Below are 19,420 nucleotides of genomic sequence, written 5' to 3'. Positions count from 1 at the left end.
AAAATGCTGAAGTTACTCATTCTAACTCAGAAGTTTATAACTTTGAAGAAAGGGACACAACTGCTTTTTTTTTTACCTTGTTACGTGGGTCATCAAATAGTTGCAACCTTTCCCCAACATCTGGAGATGGACTCAAAAGATCAAACAGCTCCTCATTATAGATTTCCAACAAAGAAACTTTCACAGAAAATTCTGTACCATTCTCTGCAAGTTTTTCAAAAATTTGATGCAAGGTACGTGGAATTACACCTGCAAGTGGATCCTACAGAAAAATAATATCACATGTATTAACTGACTCGATTTAGAATCCAGGAATTCAACCGTAGAATGTTAGCAAATAAATATGAGTAGATACTCAAAGAAATCATGGATTTGAGGTAGCTGTTAGGACATAAGAATGTGTCGGCATTATACTTGGAAGGGACTAAAATATTTTTACCTCTTCCCATGTATATTCTTCATTAGGTGATCGCTCCCCTTCCATAGTGAAGGTCTTTCCTGTACCGGTTTGACCATAACTGTATAAAGGAATTTGAAAAATTAGCTTCAATAATATATTTTAAAGTACAACAAAAAATAAACACAATACTCACGCAAAGACAGTGCAGTTATAGCCCATAAGTACTTCATCCAAAATTGGATATACAACAGTCCGGTACACATCAATCTGTTTGGCCTGGGTTCCAAACACCTGTTTTATTGAATAAAAGAAACTGTTCTTACCTTGAGACCAGACGCAAAAATGGATTTGTTAAATGCTCTTTAGTCACACTATCTCCTACCTAAATTGGAATAATCTAAAAAACCAGATTAAAACTATATTTCGGAATTATTTGCAAAATGAATATACTTCAGAAATTTCCTTATAGAGAAGTTCAGACACAATAGTTACGTTGTTCAGACACAAAAGTTATATTTTAACATCTGCTATGTTTATCCATTCCACTAAGTTTTAAGGTGGCTTGTCTGGGTTCGGTTTGGTATAATGCATTAACTGATCCATATTTTACAAATTGTACTTTCTAATAAGAGTGAGCAGCCTTACATACTAACCTCTAGTTTAAGGCTTCTTTTTGTATGATCCAAGCTGTTATGATTTGTTCAACAAAACTTTGTTTAAAAACAATGGTGCGTGAATCCAGCCATGTGTTTCAGCTTTGGTCATGTGCAATCCCTCCTCCCTACTGAATGGGACTGAAAACACTTGCTTTTATTTTTAAAGAGCTATGGTGACGCAGTGGTTAGAATGCAATATTGCAGGCTAATTCTGCCCACTGCCAGGAGTTCGATCCTGACCTGCTCAAGATTGACTCAGTCCTCTATTCTTTCTGAAGTCATTAAAATGAGGGCCCAGATTGTTGGGGGCAATATGCTGACTCTGTAAACCGCTTAGACAGGGCTGTAAAAACACTATGAAGTAGTATATAACTTTAAGTGTTATTGTTATTGCTAAATATGAGGTTTAAGTTTAACAACCCCCCTTCCCAAAAAACCTGGTATTTTAATCTATAGCTAAAAAGACTACCAGAACTTATAATTGATTTAAAAGGAAGACAATATTTGGCGTAATCACCTTATTTAACACAGAGACATGCCCAGGGAAAGAAATTCAGGCAATTAATTGGAGGCAATCAGTTCAAGATGAAGAACCAACAAAAGCTAGTCCTTCAGCAAAACTGATAAAGTGAACTTTCTGTCCAGTTTTTGACATAAATCTGTATTGATTATAAACAGCACTGGCTGCTTCTGAACTACTTATAGCAACCATGCTAAGAAACAGCAACTAAGTTCTATGTGATTTGGTTTTTAGGTACTTTTAGATACTCTACTTAATGATGGAAATTTGTACTCCTTCTGTCCAGTTTTTGACATAAATCTGTATTGATTATAAACAGCACTGGCTGCTTCTGAACTACTTATAGAAACCATGCTAAGAAACAGCAACTAAGTTCTATGTGATTTGGTTTTTAGGTACTTTTAGATACTCTACTTAATGATGGAAATTTGTACTCCTTCAGTAATTAAACGTCCATTCTGTGGTATGTGGGTGTTTCTAAATAGTTGTGCAGAGTTAACTTTTTAACATGTTATATTGCTGCAATGTCCAGGAAAAAAATGGTTACAGAATTATAGCTGTTATATAATTATATATATATAATTATATAATTAATAAGTAATTATAAGTAATTGTGTGTGTGTGTGTGTGTGTGTGTGTTTGTGTTTTCGTAGATTTTCATGGGTACAGGTATGCAAGGCTTGGCATATTCGGGTCTTTTCCCGTGTAAGATTGAGAGTGTCTTGGCGACGTTTCGACGAGGTCCCACTCGCCATCTTCAGGCTGGTGCCTTCGGCTTCGTGCTTGTGCGAGCAAAGCTTGATCGAAGCTGTCGTCTTTGTATAAATATTGGTGGGGGAGGTGTGGAGTGCTGGCTTTATTGTTGTAAGCAGATTGGTTGGCTGTGTTGTAACATCTTGATTAGTTGTTAGCTAACACCCCCACCAATATTTATAGAAAGACAACAGCTCCGATCACGCTTTGTTCCCACAAGCACGAAGCCAAAGGCACCAGCCTGAAGATGGCGAGTGGGACCTCGTCGAAACGTCGCCAAGATACTTTTAAACCTACACAGGAAAAGACCCGAATACGCCAAGACCTGCATATATCTATATCTATATATGTAAAAAATGATGTCTATTGCTGGTCTATGACCGTAAAGATATATTCTATTCTTTTTATTATGTTATGCTGCAGAGAGTCCAAACAGGGAAAACTCTTTTCAGTTCAAAAATTATTAAGAAAATGGTCCATTTAATTAAATAGGCCACTGATGTCAGAAACTGAATACATTTCACAATTTAAAAAAGTTGGCCTCCTCTAAGAATACTCCCTTTCCTGGTCTCCATTTCCAATAATATTGTATTTCGATACATCTTTCTGATACTACCAAGATGTTCCTCACCATCTCTGCAACTAACTACCGTATTTTTTGGAGTAGAAGACACATTGGAGTATAAGACGCACTGAGGTTTTGAAGAGGCTTTTTTTTTTAAAAAAAGTAGGTAGGTAGGTAGAAGGATAGAGAGGGAGAGAAAGAGAGAGAAATACAGTAGGGAGGGAGAGAGAGAGAGTAGTTAGGTAGGTAGATAAAGGGAGAGAGACAGAGAGAGAGAAATATAGTAGGTAGGTAGGGAGAGAGAGTGTGTGTGTAGGTAGGTAGAGGGATAGAGAGAAACAGAGAGAGAGAGAGAGAGAGAGAGAGAGAGAGAGAGAGAGAGAGAGAGAGAGAGAGAAGTACAGTAGATAGGTAGGTGTTTGTGCTGTCACAGCACATGATCAATGTAATTCTCATCAATCAGTTAAAGAGCTTTCCAAAAGGAAAAAAAGTTTTTGCACTTTGCAAACCTCCCCAAAACGGCCCATTTTTCATGAAAACGGGCCCATTTTTTTTTCTAAAAAGGCATGAATAGCCTTGCGGGGGGGGGGGGGGCTTGCAGAGTGCTCCTGGGGAGGTGGGGGGGGGGGGCGAAAACGAGCAAAAAATGACCCATTTTTTGTCAAAAGAATTGCATGCATAGCTTTATGGAGGCTTATAGAGTGCTGCGGGGGCTGCCGGGGGGAAAAATGGCCCGTTTTTTGCTCATTTCTGCCCTCCCCAGCCCCCAGGAGCTCTATGAAAGCCTCCAAAAGGGTATGCACGGTCATTTTGGTAAAGGGGCAGGGCTTTGGGAGGCAAAAAAATGCTGTATTCAGTGTATAAGACGCACCCAGATTTTAGCCTCTTTTTTGAGGCAAAAAGGTGTGTCTTATACTTTGAAAAATACAGTACATTTGCATTGAAATCCAAAATTCTGTTTTGGATCAAGATAAAGAATGCTATATTGAGCTTTATGTAAAATTATATCAACATCTATAGGTTTTTTTTATCTGCTTCTCTAATAAATATCTCTCTTTATATAACACATTTGATATTTATTCTAAGAGAGACCTTCCCTATGATATCTGTATACATAAGTTGCACAGTTACTTTGTAGGCTATCTAATAAGCAATAGAGGGTCAGAACTGAGATGAAGGGAAATCTCAGTTGAAGTGCATCCTTTTATATATTGCCCCCATTGGGACACCCTCAAGGAGGAGTCTTGTTTTTAAGCCTTTAAAAAGAAAATGACATTCTAATCAGAAAGCTCCAGTTACTCAAAATGGTAAGAGGAAGAGACTGAGACTACAGCCATAACACTGAACCCTAGTTTGACAACATATTCAGTACCAAACTAGCATGTGTTCCTGCTCCTAACAATTCTCGGGCTTTCTTTACGTCTTTTTGACTTCTCACTGCTTGCTCCTTGTTAGTGAAGGTGCCAGGGCTTGAACATGGAAACAAACTCGTTATTCAACACCCCTTAGCATCTGTGGTTCATTTTTGCCTTAGCTTTTTATGCAAAGGTAGCTACTGGAGATTGTAAACATGATGCTCCTAAACTGCCAAAATCAGGGGGAAAGGGCCCTAATCATTCCTCCTAAGCAATAAGTAGGCATTCCTGCTAAGACTTACCATATCAAACGTATAGGTCTTCCTTGATGTTTTATCAGCCATTCCTCCAGTGCGAACAATAACTTCTTTCCTTCCATGATCACATTCCACTACAGGGTAGGAATTAGCTTTGCGCTCAGATACATTGAAGGGCCTTTAAAAACAGTTTCCCATATGTTATTTGAAGTAATTGTTTAAGCCTAGTTTCAAATCAGCATGAGATCTATAAGCCTGTTTCCTTTGCTTTTGAGTTCAGTTTAGCTGGCATGCATGCAGTACTATAAGATTCCAAAACCTGGAATCTAGCATTCCTGCTTGAAGATGGAACTGAACAGGATCCTAGTATAATACCTTAACCACTATACAACACAGGGTTTCATTTGTTCTGATACTGTTCCTGTACAAAGTGCAGATCTACACCTAATCCATCTGAAACTTCATCAAATCACAAAAATCTTCAGTTTGACTTTGAACTTCAGACAGTCCTTGACTTACAATAGCTCATATAGTGACTGTTCGAAGTTACAACAGCAGTAAAAAAGTGACTTATGATCATTTGTCACACTTATGACCATTGTGGCATCTCCATGATCACAAAATCTACATACGGATGTTTCTCAACTGACTCACATATATGACGGTTGCAGTATTCTGGGATCATGTGATCATCACCTTTTGCAACCTTCTGACAAGCAAAATCAATGGAGAAGAGATTCACTTAACAACTGTGTTACTAATTTAACAACTATACGAATTCACTTAACAAACATGGCAAGAAAAGTAAAAATGGGACAAAACTCACTTAACAAATGTCTCAACATAAATTCTGGACTCAATTATGGTTGTAACTCGAGGACTAACTGTATTGAGTCAAGGAACCAATCATCACTGAATGAAATTTCACATCTAAGGTATAGATTGACAGAGCAGCTCTTATTTTTTGGGATGGGATCCACATGAAGCCATCAAATCACACAGTATCAACACAAGACTGAATCATTACAAATATATGAAACAAATATATTTTGGGCTCAAAATTTAGAATGAACAGATCTAGTGATGTTACATGGGATTTATCTGAAACCACCATGAAACAGTGTATAACTTTCTGCATGCTGAAGCATTACAGTTACATTTTTTTATTATGTTTGATGCGGTAAAGGCACAATAATGTGAATGCAAGGGGTCGATACCATTAAATATTCTTTAAAGATAAAACCCACCCAAAACTATTATTAAACAATAGCATTGAAAGACATTTATGATTTCCATAATGCAAAGTTATGGAGCTGAAATACAGATTATGAGATTTTGAAAATCCTTACATATGAGCCATTTGAAATTAGGATCAATGTCTAGATGGCAACTATCTTCACTGCCTGAGCCAGAAAATTAACATATCTGGCCTTTTTGGATATTATCGTAACATTAATAACCTTCAAAATATAGACGACACATACACCAATTAATTTCAAAGAAAAGACAGAGCTGTAATTACTTCAATTCTGTCCAAGAACGTACTACAAACACTTTGATTTTGTACTTTGGGATACAATTATGGCATAAAAATAATTCTTTGGCATGGTTCATCAAAAAGGCTCAGTTAAATCTGTTCATTTAAAACATACTGCATGTACCATTTAGTTGTTTTTTTAATTACATGGTAAAATGAGCTGGGAGGTTTTATATCAACATCAACAAAAATCACATCACAACAAAGATCTTACGCTTCATATTGCATAACTCCACATAAATTCTCTTCAGATTCAAGTTTTAGCCTCATGGCAATGCCCCCCAAATGCAGCAAATTAATTAGGATTTTGTTTTAGCCCAAAGACACGGGTACGATGACTCTTAAAACAGATCTTTACCCATATTAGATTATACTGATTTTTATACTTTGTATTGTTATTCTGCTCAGTAAGTTACCTAGAGAATATCTACTGACAGGCAGCCATCTAAATGCGATAATTGTTTTCCCATCTGGTGATGTAGTCAATGATATAATCATTATAAAACTTTCCAGCTCAAGCATTTACCATATCATTAAAAAAAACCTAAATATTACTGTGTTTTTTTAATTAGAGTCTTTAACAACTATTACCTTAACTTTTTACATTTTTATAGAGCGTGAGGGTAAAAAGGAGACTGTCATTGGTCCCAATTCAAATGCATTAAAATAAAGCAAACACGTACTGAGATAACCTCGTCCATAAATAGCAGGACAATTATGTCTGCTCAATAATCTTTTGTCAAGCTCAAGATGCTCTCCCCAGACTGATTCTGCTGCCTTCATAATTTTAATAAAATAAATAAATAAACCACCTTTGGGAAGCTTAAGAGCACACTTAATAGTGAATTAAGTGTTATTGTTTCCAATGGAAGGTACTCTGAATACATACTCTACATGGAGCCATAGTTCAAGATGCATGATAATAGGGCTTTACTCCCCCTTTAGTGAAGCTTAGGAATATACTTAATGATGAATACAGCTTATTATTGTTTCCAATGAAAGGTACTTCTGAAAACGAATGAACACTTTAGGTAGAACTATTGTTCAAGAACACCCAGTAACTATGGGACTTTACTCCTAATCAAGCTTGCCTGCAGAAACTTTTGGTGCTCCATCACTGGATGTTTTTAAGAAGAGTCTAGGTCAGTGGTTCCTAACGTGGTGGGGCATGGCCAAAAAAAGGTTGGGAACCACTGGTCTAGATAGACAGACACTTATCTAAAATGGTTTAGATTCTCCTGGCTGAGCAGGGGGGCTGGACCAGAAGACCTCAAGGTCCCTTCCAGCTCTATCTTATTCTAAGACTTGCAGTCTCCTTCAACAAAGTGGCATTTCGATGGTTATGACTTGGGAGGGACGAGATCCAAGATTGGCTCATCTTGGCAGCACAGACCACCCCCACCCCCGGGGACGCAACTCCTCCATCCCGACTCGAGTCCTTTCGAGGAGCAGAGGCTCGTCCTGAAACGTGATCTAAGCCGAGTACAGAAAAATGTCCACGACTGCAAGCCTGGAGGTTAACCCTGATCAAACCCGAGCGAGGTATTGGAGGAAGGAGGACCAAAGCAAAAGGCGAAGATGCCTCGCCAGGACTTACCTGCATCTCACCACTACCTGGATGTTCTTGCCTTTGTCCTCTTTCTTGCCGCCGACGGAAGAATTCATCGTCGCTTCCTCCCGAGATAAGTTCAGAAGGCGAGAGACGAGGACAAGGACAGGATTAAGCTGCGGGGGGAACCGGCGCTTCAGCCACAGCGCGCGGAGCAGGTCCGAAGTATCCCTACTCCCCGAGGGATCCCTTCGAGAGAGGAGCGCAGCCGCCCTTCAGCGGAAACCGCTTGATCTACTCTTTACGCCCCCACCCCCACCACTCAGCCAACTTCGCGAGAGAAGCGCGCCAACAGCGAAGCCAACTTTGAATAAGTCGCGCGGCTTGTCAGCCAATCGGCAGGAGGCTAACGACGTTCGCAAAGGACTATGGGACTTTTTTTAAAATATGCGTGAACTCCTGCGTGTGTTTATGACATCATCACTAGGCGACATAAAGGATTGTGCAGATAGACTTGTATAAAAAGCATTGTGCAGATAAACATAGATAACAATAGATTGTACAGGTGTCCGAAGCTTCTAGATGTCTATATACAGAAGGATCTTGACAAACTTGAACATTGGACACTATCTAACAAAATGAAATTCAATGGTGAAAAAAATAAGGTTCTACATTTAGGCAAGAAAAACAAAATGCACAGGTACAGTATAGGTGGTACCTTGCTCAATAGGAGTAACTGTGAGAGGGATCTTGGAGTCCTAGTGGACAACCATTTAAATATGAGCCAGCAGTGTGCAGCAGCTGCCCAAAAAGCCAACACAGTTCTAGGCTGCAACAACAGAGGGATAGAATCAAGATCACGTGAAGTGTTAATAACACTTTATAATGCCTTGGTAAGGCCACACTTGGAATACTGCATTCAGTTTTGGTCGCCAGGATGTAGAAAAGATGTGGCGACTCTAGGAAGAGTGCAGAGAAGAGCAACAAAGATGATTAGGGGACTGGAGACTAAAACATGAAGAACGGTTGTAGGAACTGGGTATGTCTAGTTTAATAGAAAGAAGGACTAGGGGAGACATGAGAGCAGTGTTCCAATATCTCAGGGGTTGCCAAAGAAGAGGGAGTCAAACTATTCTCCAAGGCACCTGAGGGTAGAACAAGAAGCAATGGGTGGAAACTAATCAAGGAGAGAAGCAACTTAGAACTTAGGAGAAACTTCCTGACAGAACAATTAATCAGTGGAACAGCTTGCCTCCAGAAATTGTGAATGCCCCAACACTGGAAGTCTTTAAGAAGATGTTGGATAGCCATCTGTCTGAAACGGTATAGGGTTTCCTTCCTAGGCAGGGGGTTGGACTAGAAGACCTCCAAGGTCCCTTCCAACTCTGCTATTGTATTGTATAACAATAGATTGTACAGGTGTCCGAAGCTTCTTGAAATTAGCTTGGAATGCTCTTTTTTTCTTCTTCGTTCACGGAATAAAAAGCAGAAAAGGGCTGGCCAATGACCATGGGGAGGTGGGGAGCACATATCTTTCTAACCCAGGTCTTACAGACCTAGGAATCTTTATAATTCACATATTATTGCATTTGAAAACATGCCACAGTTCAAACTGCAGCTTACAATATATTTCATTCCGCAGTGGTTAAGAATAGCTCTGCATATTGGACTCATGGGCCCTGTATAAGCGCATAAGCGGTGTGCATAAACACACCATCGTGCCTACTGTCCCTGTCCTACTGTCCCCATTTATTCGTACCCATTTCATTCATACTCATGTTTATTCTTATACCTATTATCTTGTAAACTATTGACAAATAAAATAAATGTTGGTGTATTTTAATCCACATATTTTGAGATGTAATTCCCAGAGCTGATAGCCAGGACGCTTAGATTTTATCAATCAGTTGCAAATATCTTTTGCCAACGTACTTTTGGGGATTTTTACAAGCGGACCGTGTAGCTCAGAGTTTTTCCAAATTTGGCAATTTTAACAGGTGTGGACTTCAAGATGCTGGTTGAGGAATTCTGGGAGTTGAAGTTCACACATCTTAAAAGTTGTAAAGTTTGAAAAACAAAATCACCTTGAGTTGGGCCTGACTTGAGCGAGATTTTCTCTTTCTAAATGCGGATGCTGTATTCGTGAATGGGTTTTAAATTAGGAGATCGGGAAATGAATAAATTCCACATTTCTATATCAAACCTACACAGGGTTCCTTGTGGATAATAAAGCATCGTTGGCTTGATGACAGAACAGAAGTATCCTGGGAATTGTAGTTTTAGTTGCCTGTATCATCAGTCATCCAAGGCAGCCAATGAGACAGGAAGAAATTTAAGACTATCGAACTGGTTCTCATATAATGTAATGGCAAAGCCTTCTCGTGCCTCCCCTGTGCCCAATGTCATTGGTACACGGAAGTAGCTCGCAAAGGAGAGAGAACGAAATGCACAGTTTCTGTACAGATCATTGAGATAGAATGCTACAGAAGTGAAAGATTTATTTTCACCTTTGGAGCAATCAAAGAAAAAAAAACTAAGGGTGAATTATATATCCAGAACCCACAGCATTTGTAATATATATTTAAAAGAATGATTAAAATCTCACGAAGACCTGAGCAAATCTTTTAAATACATTAGAATTATTTACTGAGTGGATATTAAAATTAGGGTATTAAATTTGAGTGTTAAAATTAGGATTTTAAAATATTTACACTTCCTCTAATGGTTATGTTGCATTCTGAACAACATGTTATTTTAAATTTTTAACTTTATTTTATTTTATTTATAAAAATGTAGGTATATGGCTATCCAACTCATTCTCAGTGATTCTGGGCAGCTTACAAGGATAAAAACTAAGGTGACCAGACGTCCTGCTTTTGAACAAATTGTCCTGCGTCCCGCGGCGTTTTAAAAAAGTCCCGATTTTTAGAAAGAATGCATAAGCTAGGGAACGGCAGGAAAACGGGAAGGGAATATACGGTTTTCGGCGGCCATGTGGCTATTTAGCCAGGATCAATGTTCCCTCTAAGGTGTGCGGCTGCGTGGCCGCGCATGTGGAAATAAAACACCGTGCAGCAGTTTGCAACTGCCACGCAGAGATTTCTACTGTCACAGGCTCCGGAAGCAGGGGAGGTCCTTTGCAGGTGGCTAGAACTGGCCGCCCGCAAAGGACCTCCCCGGACTTGTTTTGATGAGCGCGAGGCAACTGACGGTAGTTTGTGCCCGCTCAAACCATTGCCAGTCGCCCCGTGTTCAGGAAAGCAAGCCTGGGGAGGTCCTTTGTGGGCAGCCAGTCCTAGCCGCTTGCACCTGGCTCTGCAGCTGAAGTGAACCCCCAAAGCCCCTGCCGCCACTAGAATAACTGCTTTTGCCGCCGCCTCCTCCTCCTCCAACAGCACCACCACATTTGCTGCCCGACGCTGCGGGTAAGGTGAAGCCACCAAAGCTCCCGCTGGCGCCCCTGCCCGTGGCAGCGGCGCCTCCCCCTTCGCTCGGAGCACCTGAGCTGGGCCCTGCGTTACCCCTGCCCACTCCTCCTCTGCCGTGCTTTCAAGGAGCCATGAGGCCGCGGGAGCCAGTAGGAAGGCGGCGGAAGGGGCAGGAGCAGGAAAAAAAATGCCTCATGGCTTCTCAAAAGCACGGTGGAGGAGGAGGAGGCAGCAGGGGTAATGCGGGGCCCAGCTCAGGTGCTCCGAGTGGAGGGGGTGGTGGCGGCGGCACTGCCACGGGCGGAGGCGCCAGCGGGAGCTTTGGCAGCTTCACCTCAGCCGCAGTGCTGGGCAGCAAATGTGGTGGTGCTGTTGGAGGAGGAGGAGGAGGAGGAGGCGGCAGCAGTTATTCTGGTGGCGGCGGGGGCTCGTCAGCATCTTCAGCGGCAGCCCTGCCCCCGGTGAAAAAAACCGAAGATGGAGCAGATCCACCAGATGATGTCGCCGCAACATGACTGGAGGAGGAATTCTGGGAGTTGAAGTCCACAAGTCTTAAAGCTGTCAGGTTTGAAGACCCCTGGGGGTTTTTTCCCTAAAGGGTTGCAAGGATATAGACCAAATTTTTAATCAAGAAACACCCCCCCCTCCCCGGTCAATGGTGTCCCGCTTTACCAATGTTAAAATCTGGTCACCTTAATAAAAACTCAATACAAAGTTAATGAAAACCAGGTCTTCAGGGCCTTGCGAAAGAGTGTCAGAGTAGGCCCAATTTTATCTGCATGGGGATCATGATCCACAGTGAGGGAATCATCATGGAGAAGGCCCTTTGGGGGTGGGGGGACAATTAACCTGAGAATTTACATGAGAAACTGGGACATTGTGGAGGAAAACTGCTGCCCATCCTCCTGATGCTGCCCTGCCCTACCCCTGCCACCAATGTGCATCTATGTCCCCAGTCTTTCCCCCACCCCCCATGCTGCCACTGATACTCACTGCTGACATTGGGAGCGGCCACAAGCCAAATGTGGTCTGCAGGCTGTAAATTGCTCAAGTCTGTTCTAAATGAATCTCCTTTGGGGACTTGTGGCATTTCCTGTCACCCCACTCTGGTGGATTTGGAAGTTGTGACCGGGAAAAGATGGTCTTTCAGATAACCTGGTCCCAAGCCATATAGGCCTTGAAGGTGACAACCAGCATCTTGAACTGGATGCAGAAGCAAATTAGCAGCTAATACTACTCCCACAGGAGAGATAACACATGAGGACATTTAGGCCTTCACAAAGCTATGTGTGCCGCTGCATGTGATCCAGCTGAAGTTTCCAGGTACTTTTAAAGGGCAGCCTCAGGTAGAGCACATTGCAATAGTCAAGATGGGAGGTGACTAAGGTGTGGGTGGCTGTGAGCAAGAATTGTTGATTCAGGAAAGGAGGTAACCGAGGTAACAACTCACAGTTGTGCAAAGGCAAATGATTGAAAAATTACCTGCATGGAAAAATTACAATGATTATTTTATTTTTATGGTGTGGTTTCTAGGTGTGGCTATCAATGTAAGTTTTTGGAGTGGAAGCTGTCCATGTCGTTAATCCAGTAGTTTACAAGAAATAAAGTAAGTTACTATACGAACAGGAACTTGGAACTAATTTATACGTGCGCTTATAAGATTTTTGTTCTGTTTTGTTTCAGCTGAAATGCCACCATGAGTTATTGCTTCAGCCGTGCCTTATGCCCTAATAGCAGAGGCGTGGTACAATTTTTATTGAAGCAAGATTCATCAGCCCTTGAACAACATGCTGGAAATCTCTTTGCAAAAGTAGAACGGGCCACATAGAATAACTGAATCATAGGAGGTATTTTGCTGCAACCCCCTGCCTGGTTCAGGAATATTGACATAACCTATACAATTTATGCAATTTATATAATTATAAGCATATTTCAAGTGTAGGTTGGGGCTTCATTGCTACAGAAACCCATTAACTGAATTTTCATATCACTTTTAATAACTGTAATTATTTAACTATTTATATATACAGATATTATTGCCCTTCCCCTCACAATATTAATTCCCAAGTTTAATATAAATTGTGTGTGAACACAATAAAAAAAAAAACCTCCCATTCTCATTCCCTCCCATACATCACACATATACATGTGCAGAGAAGACAGCAGGATTAGGCAAAGAGGTGTGACATGAGAGAGGAATTTGTTAGTGAGTACCAACAGGGGCCTACCCACACAGGTGAGTTACACCAGAGCCACTGGAAATGTAGAAGTGGTAACACACGAGTTTCCACCTGATCTACTGGTGACTTGCTTCTGCTGTTCTTTAGGCTGGCTCTGATCAACATTGTTTTGGCCTCTTGTATGTTTTAGTTCTGTATGTTCACCTTATGACTGCTATTGTATGCAAAATGACCTCAGGACAGAAAGTATGTGGCTCACTTCATTAAAATACCTGTTCCTCCCCACTCTTGCTTTCTGAGTCTGTTTAATAGTATGTTAATATAGATCCTTTGCCTTGCTGAAACTGGCCAATGCTCACAGTTATTGGGCAAAGGCTTTTGAAGATTGCTGCAACAGACATGGGTGAATGACAAACAGCAGCAAGTGATGCAAATCAATAATCACCTGGGTGTAGAGCAGTGACGTGCGGTGAGATTTATGGCTAGTGAGGCTGGTGACGTCATCAGGAAGGCGGGGAATGGGACTACGTGTACAGGAGGTTGAGGTAGCCTCAGCCTTCTGCACACATGGTCCCATTCCCCGCCTTCCTGAGTCAACATGAAGGGGACAGCGGAGTGCGAGCTGGTGGAGCGCGCTCCGCGGTCCCCTTCATGTTGACTCAGGAAGGCAGGGAATCGAACCACGTGTGCCTTTTCCCTTTTCCCTTTTTTTTTCTTTTAATGACAAGAGTGGTGAGGCTCTGCCTCCCCTGCCTCCACGTCCCTGGTGTAGAGGCAGCTTATTAAAACAAACCCCAAAGCTGCACTCTGTAAACAGTTCCACATCTTCAAATTGATGCTTCAGACACATAGTATTTTTTTTAAAATAAAGTTATTTGTAGAAGAGACAGAGTTTATGATGTCCTGATTATTCTTATCTGGTGGTTATTTTAAAAGTATCCATAAATAGTGTGATCGTAACCCATTTAAGCAAATCTGAAGGGTATTCACTTCTTGTCTCTTTTCAGTTGGAATTCAGGCTGGATTATAGTAATGAGGTGGCATTGTTGGCTTGTGGATGACCTCTGGAAGGCTCAGGATGGGGTTGATGGTCTGTGCTGGCCCTTTTGGATCTCTTGGTGACTTGTGATACCATCAGCATAGTATTCTTCTGCATCAGCTTCAAGTTGGTGTGTGATTTGTAGATACTCTTGGCTCACAGCTTGTTTGTACAGCAGGTGGCAGCCTTGGCTGGGGGGGGGGGCGGGTGGGGGGGGGGCTGGGTAGAAATTTGTCTGGTACCAGACTAGAAAACTAAAGTATGTTCTAGTTATACTATAGAAACTCTCGTCTATTATTCTTCTTCACCGCTGCAATTTTGACTTCCTATATTTTATTTTATTTTTACAGTTAAGCCCAATTATTTTAAAAAATCCATGAGCCATGATCCTGGACAGTTTCCTTATCTTCTTTCTGTGCCTGTTTTGCAAATGTACTGCATATTTATGAGAAGACGGGCTAAAGGACAGAGAAAAGAGGATAATGCAGCTGGAGATGCTTCACCGAGCAGTTTACCTTATTTATTTATTAAATTTATATACCACCCATCTCACTAGTTAGTCTAGCTTCCCTACTCATCTCAGTTTGACTTTCAGTAACCTGGCTTAACTTGTTTAATTAGTTTTATATAAAAATAAGTCCTTAAAGCAGGGGTGTCAAACTCATAGTCCGCGGGTTGGATGCGTCACATGCTGACTCCGCCCCTGCCCAGTTTAGTGAAGGGGAAAAAAGTCCCCATACGTCACATGATGCTGCCGTGACTCCATGAGTTTGACACCCCTACCTTAAAGGAAATTATAAGGATTTACATTTTGGAAGGTTGAATGGATTTCTAAAATACTGGACAAGCAGAGAACCTGAATAACTGAAATCAATCCAATACTCTAATTGGTATCAGATCTGTCATATTTTTTTTGGGGGGGGGGGGAGGATCCAGACATCTTACATAATGCTGACTTTCCATCTGTACATTTTTAGTCAACACTGTTGCTCCTCAGGACTAAAGTCCCAAAGGTGCTTTTTTCAAAAGGCAACTAGACTTTCTTTTTTCCTTGTAGACATTTCACTTCTCATCCAAGAAGCTTCTTCAGTTCTGACTGAAGAACTGACTGAAGTGGACTCAATGACTCTGAGAAAGAGTGCTAACGACTAGATGACTGCAAGGAATATAAATCCTTCCATCCTCCATGATACAGTCAGAACTGAAGACGCTTCTTGGATGAGAAGGAAAACATCTTCAAGAAAAAAAAAATCGAAGTCCAGTTGCCTTTTGAAAAAAGTACCTTTGGGACAATCATTACTTGGATGACTGAGAATCTCCATAGACACTCAGGACTAAAGACATGACATTCCAAAGAATAATGCAGTGTGAATACAGATTGGCCAGAAAATGTATCTAGAGCACTTAAATCTAAGTGACATAGTTCTTAATATTAGTAATTAGTATATTAATTATAGCAGCCTCTCCCAATATGGGAGTTTATATGCGGGAGAAGGTAGAAGAACAGCATTAGGAGCATAACAAGAGAAGGATGTGTGGGTTTTGTTGATGTGCGTGAATCACATTCTTACTAAATCATTTTCATCCGGATCGTCTTCCGTGGGGAACTGAATCATCCTTGACACCTCAAAAAGTATGGGGGAAAAAAAGGTTAGGGTTAGGGTTGCTATATTTGCTATATTTGTTCACGAAGGCATAAGATCAAAGGAACTGCTTCAGAAATAAAGCAAAACCAAATGAATAAGCTGAAGATCATTTCTCAAAGTCAATCAGGCACAGTGGAAAGATTCGACAGAACATGGTTTGGCAGTCAACAGCCCTATTTGCTTTCCTTGGAGTCTTCAAGATGTGCTTTTATAATTAAAAGATAATTCCCAATTATTTTCAGTGGAAGCAAAAGAATGAAGATATCCAGAGCCTCCAATAAAATTAATATATCTTAAACTTCAGAAGTAAGAAATATATGCTCCCCTCAGTTTTGGGGGATGTGATGTTGATATCACCAGTGATGGCTGTTGTATAAACCCTCCTCTATTCATTCCTTCATATCTTTCACAGTTTTGTGCATGTTTTTTTTTTACACTGGGATTCTTGCATTTTGAACTATTAAGTCCCTCCCCCTTGCTTATTCCTTCATATCTTTCACAGTTTTGTGCATGTTTTTTTTTTTACACTGGGATTCTTGCATGTTGAACTATTAAGTCCCTCCCCCTTGCTTATTCCTTCATATCTTTCACAGTTTTGTGCATTTTTTTTTTACACTGGGATTCTTGCATTTTGAACTATTAAGCCCCTCCCCCTTACTTATTTTTCAGTATTTGCTTTAATGGTGAAAGAAATAATTTCCTATATTTTTATGAAGGAAGGCAGATTAGCATTCTTTATAGGGAAAAAAAACAATTCTATGTACATTTAACAAAAATGAATCTCAGGAAGGAAAACAGATGCCGAAGCAATCATCAATCTTCTAGAAATCACCGTTCCCTTCCATCCCTTAAGATGACCTTACGGAACACATTATTAAATATTTAATTGCAACTAGTTACATCTCACATTGGTAGAAAACAGAGGAATGCTACTAATAGGATTTTTATTTTTTAAAAAAGCAAAGGAACATTTGTAATGACGTACTCAACAGGATAAGGATTGTTAATTTGTTTTGCCTACGATGCACGTTGTTTTATTACTTTGTGCCTCTCTTTGCCATTTTATTGCCACGTGGGCCATAAAACAGGTCTCTGAGGACTTATGAAATGGGTCAGAGGATGTTCACTTTATCTTGCAGGCTGTGGGTTATGCCTGTTCTACAATAGTTTAGTAAGCAGCACATCCAGGAGTGTGTGTTTCACCAAGAATTTTTTAATGATTAAAATAAATTATTGTACCCGATTATTATATTTTCAGCACTGTTGAACCTTCTGCCCACACAGCACCCATCCAAACTGTTGACCTACTTAAATACTAATTGTTATCTTTAAGGTATGTCTTGTTTTTCTTCACTGATGGTTTGCAATGCATGTTACCTGTTGAAATGTAATCAACTTGATGTGGCGCTAATGTTACATAAACTACAAGCATAGAAATTAAGGGATGTGTTGCTTAAAAGACAAAGTAAACATTCGGGTAACCATTTCTATGTATATTATCCAGTTGTAATTAATTTACTTTGATATAACTAAGGGCACATCCTTGGAGCCACTGTGATGGGCTTCACCCTACTACTGCCAAAGTGGTATCCAAATTAATGTACTTCTCTTGCAAAGGTAGCAACCTCTCTTTCCAGCTATCCAGTGAGTCCAGATAAAGATGAAAGCCAGTTGGTGCTCTGTCCCCATTTTTAAAAAATTCCTTTTCCTGGAAGGGAGGGGGGAAAGGGGGTGGGAAACCTCAAATAGGCATTGTGCAGGGGAATAGTAAAGTTCCACATCAGAATAAATTGAAAGGACAAGGAAATGGTGGAAAGGTCTTGTTTGCACAAAGGAGTGAGAGGTCCAGGAGCAAGGAATTTCTACTATAGAAAAATTTCCACTTCTAAACTCCAAAGGAAAGTCTGCAAACTGTTCAGAAGCTGAGTCAATAGATAATTCAATCAGCTTTCCAACCCAATGGCACTAAATGGCAATTGACAGACTCAGATCACAATCCCTTCAGTTGAAAGTATATAAGCATAATATATTACACATAAAATGAGACATACCTGCACACAATTAGCAACTGGCTCCCCTTATAGTGAAGAAAGTTGATAAAATATCCACGCATAGTATTCCAAACTGATTCACTGCATTTCAGTTAAGAAACGGTTCCCCAATCTGATGTTGTATCCTCTAAATAGAATAGGGCTGTCTCCCAGAATTCAGTCTTTGACCATACTAGATTCAAAATTGTTTTGCTTTGTACTTAATGCATATTAGAATTGAACAGCCAACACATCTAAAATAATAATTGAAAATATAGACTTGAATTGAAAGTTGATAAAATAGCAATAGAAAACATGTCAACTCTGCAAAGAAGCTGAAGAAATAGTAGACCACCTAATTAGCTGCTGCAAGATCTCACAGACTAAATACAAACAATGGCATGACAAACAGCAACAATGAAGTAACACTTGGCTGCAGGCAAGAGCTGGTGGGAGCACAAAATGAAGTAATAGAAAATGAAAAAAAATTAAAAGTGCTCTGGGACTTTGCTATTATTTATTGTGGAAAGAGAATATGTGGGAATAAATTTTTATTTTTTAAAAAATACCATAGCCATTGTGTGAACTTTTGATGAGGACACCAGTATCTGGTATCTCTTGTACATTGCTGAATTCACATATTGCACTAAAACTTAAAGTGTCTTTTTAATATTTGCTTAGCCTGTTGTGTGATACCAGCTGTTGTAGATTATAAGCCACAATTGTATTATTTCTCAATCGGGTACTTTGAGCTGGCATACCTGAAAGAATTTGTAATCAGAAAACCACAAAATACTGTACATAAGATACACTCAGTGTACACTTTTTCCTTACAGAAGTTCCTTCCCATTTGTTGCAATGGGAGTGACATCGTAACGTAGAGTGTCTGATATACCGGTAGTACACATTGTCCCCAATTCCTGAATAACTTTAGAAGAGTGATAGAAGTAAGGTTCCAAGCCTTCTATTACATCTCAGAAAAGTAAATATCCTGTTTCTACTAATGGAGCTTCAGGATTGGGTGGCTAAGGCTGCTCTTTGCTGCTAGAGTTAGGTTTCTGTCTCTAAGAGGTACATTCCTTTCTCACTGTCTATAGTACTTGCAGTTTGTTGTGGTAACATGCCCTGACAATCCTTTTCCTCTTGATTACATGAATTCTCATGTATCATCAAAGAGCTGAAAGATAGAGAATCCCTCTCTACTCTGATCTCCAGCCAACCTTGACCAGAGCTATTTCTCTTCCTACACTTGTGCTCTTTGCTTTTGGCTTCTGAATTCCTTTTCAACTGCTCCTATTCTGGGCACCAACTTTTCTCCAGGCTCCAAAAAGGTAGCGATGAAAGCTAGTATCTGTTATTATAAATAAAATACTGTTTTGTATGTGAAGGGGAAAGAATATTAGTGCCATCCCATATTAAGAGTACTGTATTCTGACATGCTGTTACTGCAGATCCTTATTTTGAGAGATAGCAGCCTTGTTAGGTCTCACTGCAATGTTTACAAA

General features: G+C 40.3%; 1 protein-coding gene across 1 annotated transcript in view; it reads right to left on the bottom strand.

The window, feature by feature from the left end:
* KIF11 (kinesin family member 11) overlaps positions 1-8,001 on the bottom strand; it is a 28,047-nt gene extending 20,046 nt beyond the window's left edge. The window contains exons 1-5 of the mRNA XM_081953911.1: positions 7,641-8,001; positions 4,552-4,684; positions 594-691; positions 440-518; positions 77-262 (exon numbers count right to left, since the gene is read on the bottom strand). Of these exons, the coding sequence (XP_081810037.1) occupies positions 77-262; positions 440-518; positions 594-691; positions 4,552-4,684; positions 7,641-7,708 (564 nt within the window). The 5' untranslated portion in view covers positions 7,709-8,001. The remainder of the gene's footprint in view (positions 1-76; positions 263-439; positions 519-593; positions 692-4,551; positions 4,685-7,640) is intronic.
* Between the last annotated feature and the right edge of the window lie 11,419 nt (positions 8,002-19,420).

Source organism: Natrix helvetica (genome assembly GCF_964273705.1).
Source record: "Natrix helvetica genome assembly, chromosome: 5".
Taxonomy (NCBI): domain Eukaryota; kingdom Metazoa; phylum Chordata; class Lepidosauria; order Squamata; family Natricidae; genus Natrix; species Natrix helvetica.
This window is presented reverse-complemented; position numbering and strand designations above follow the sequence as displayed.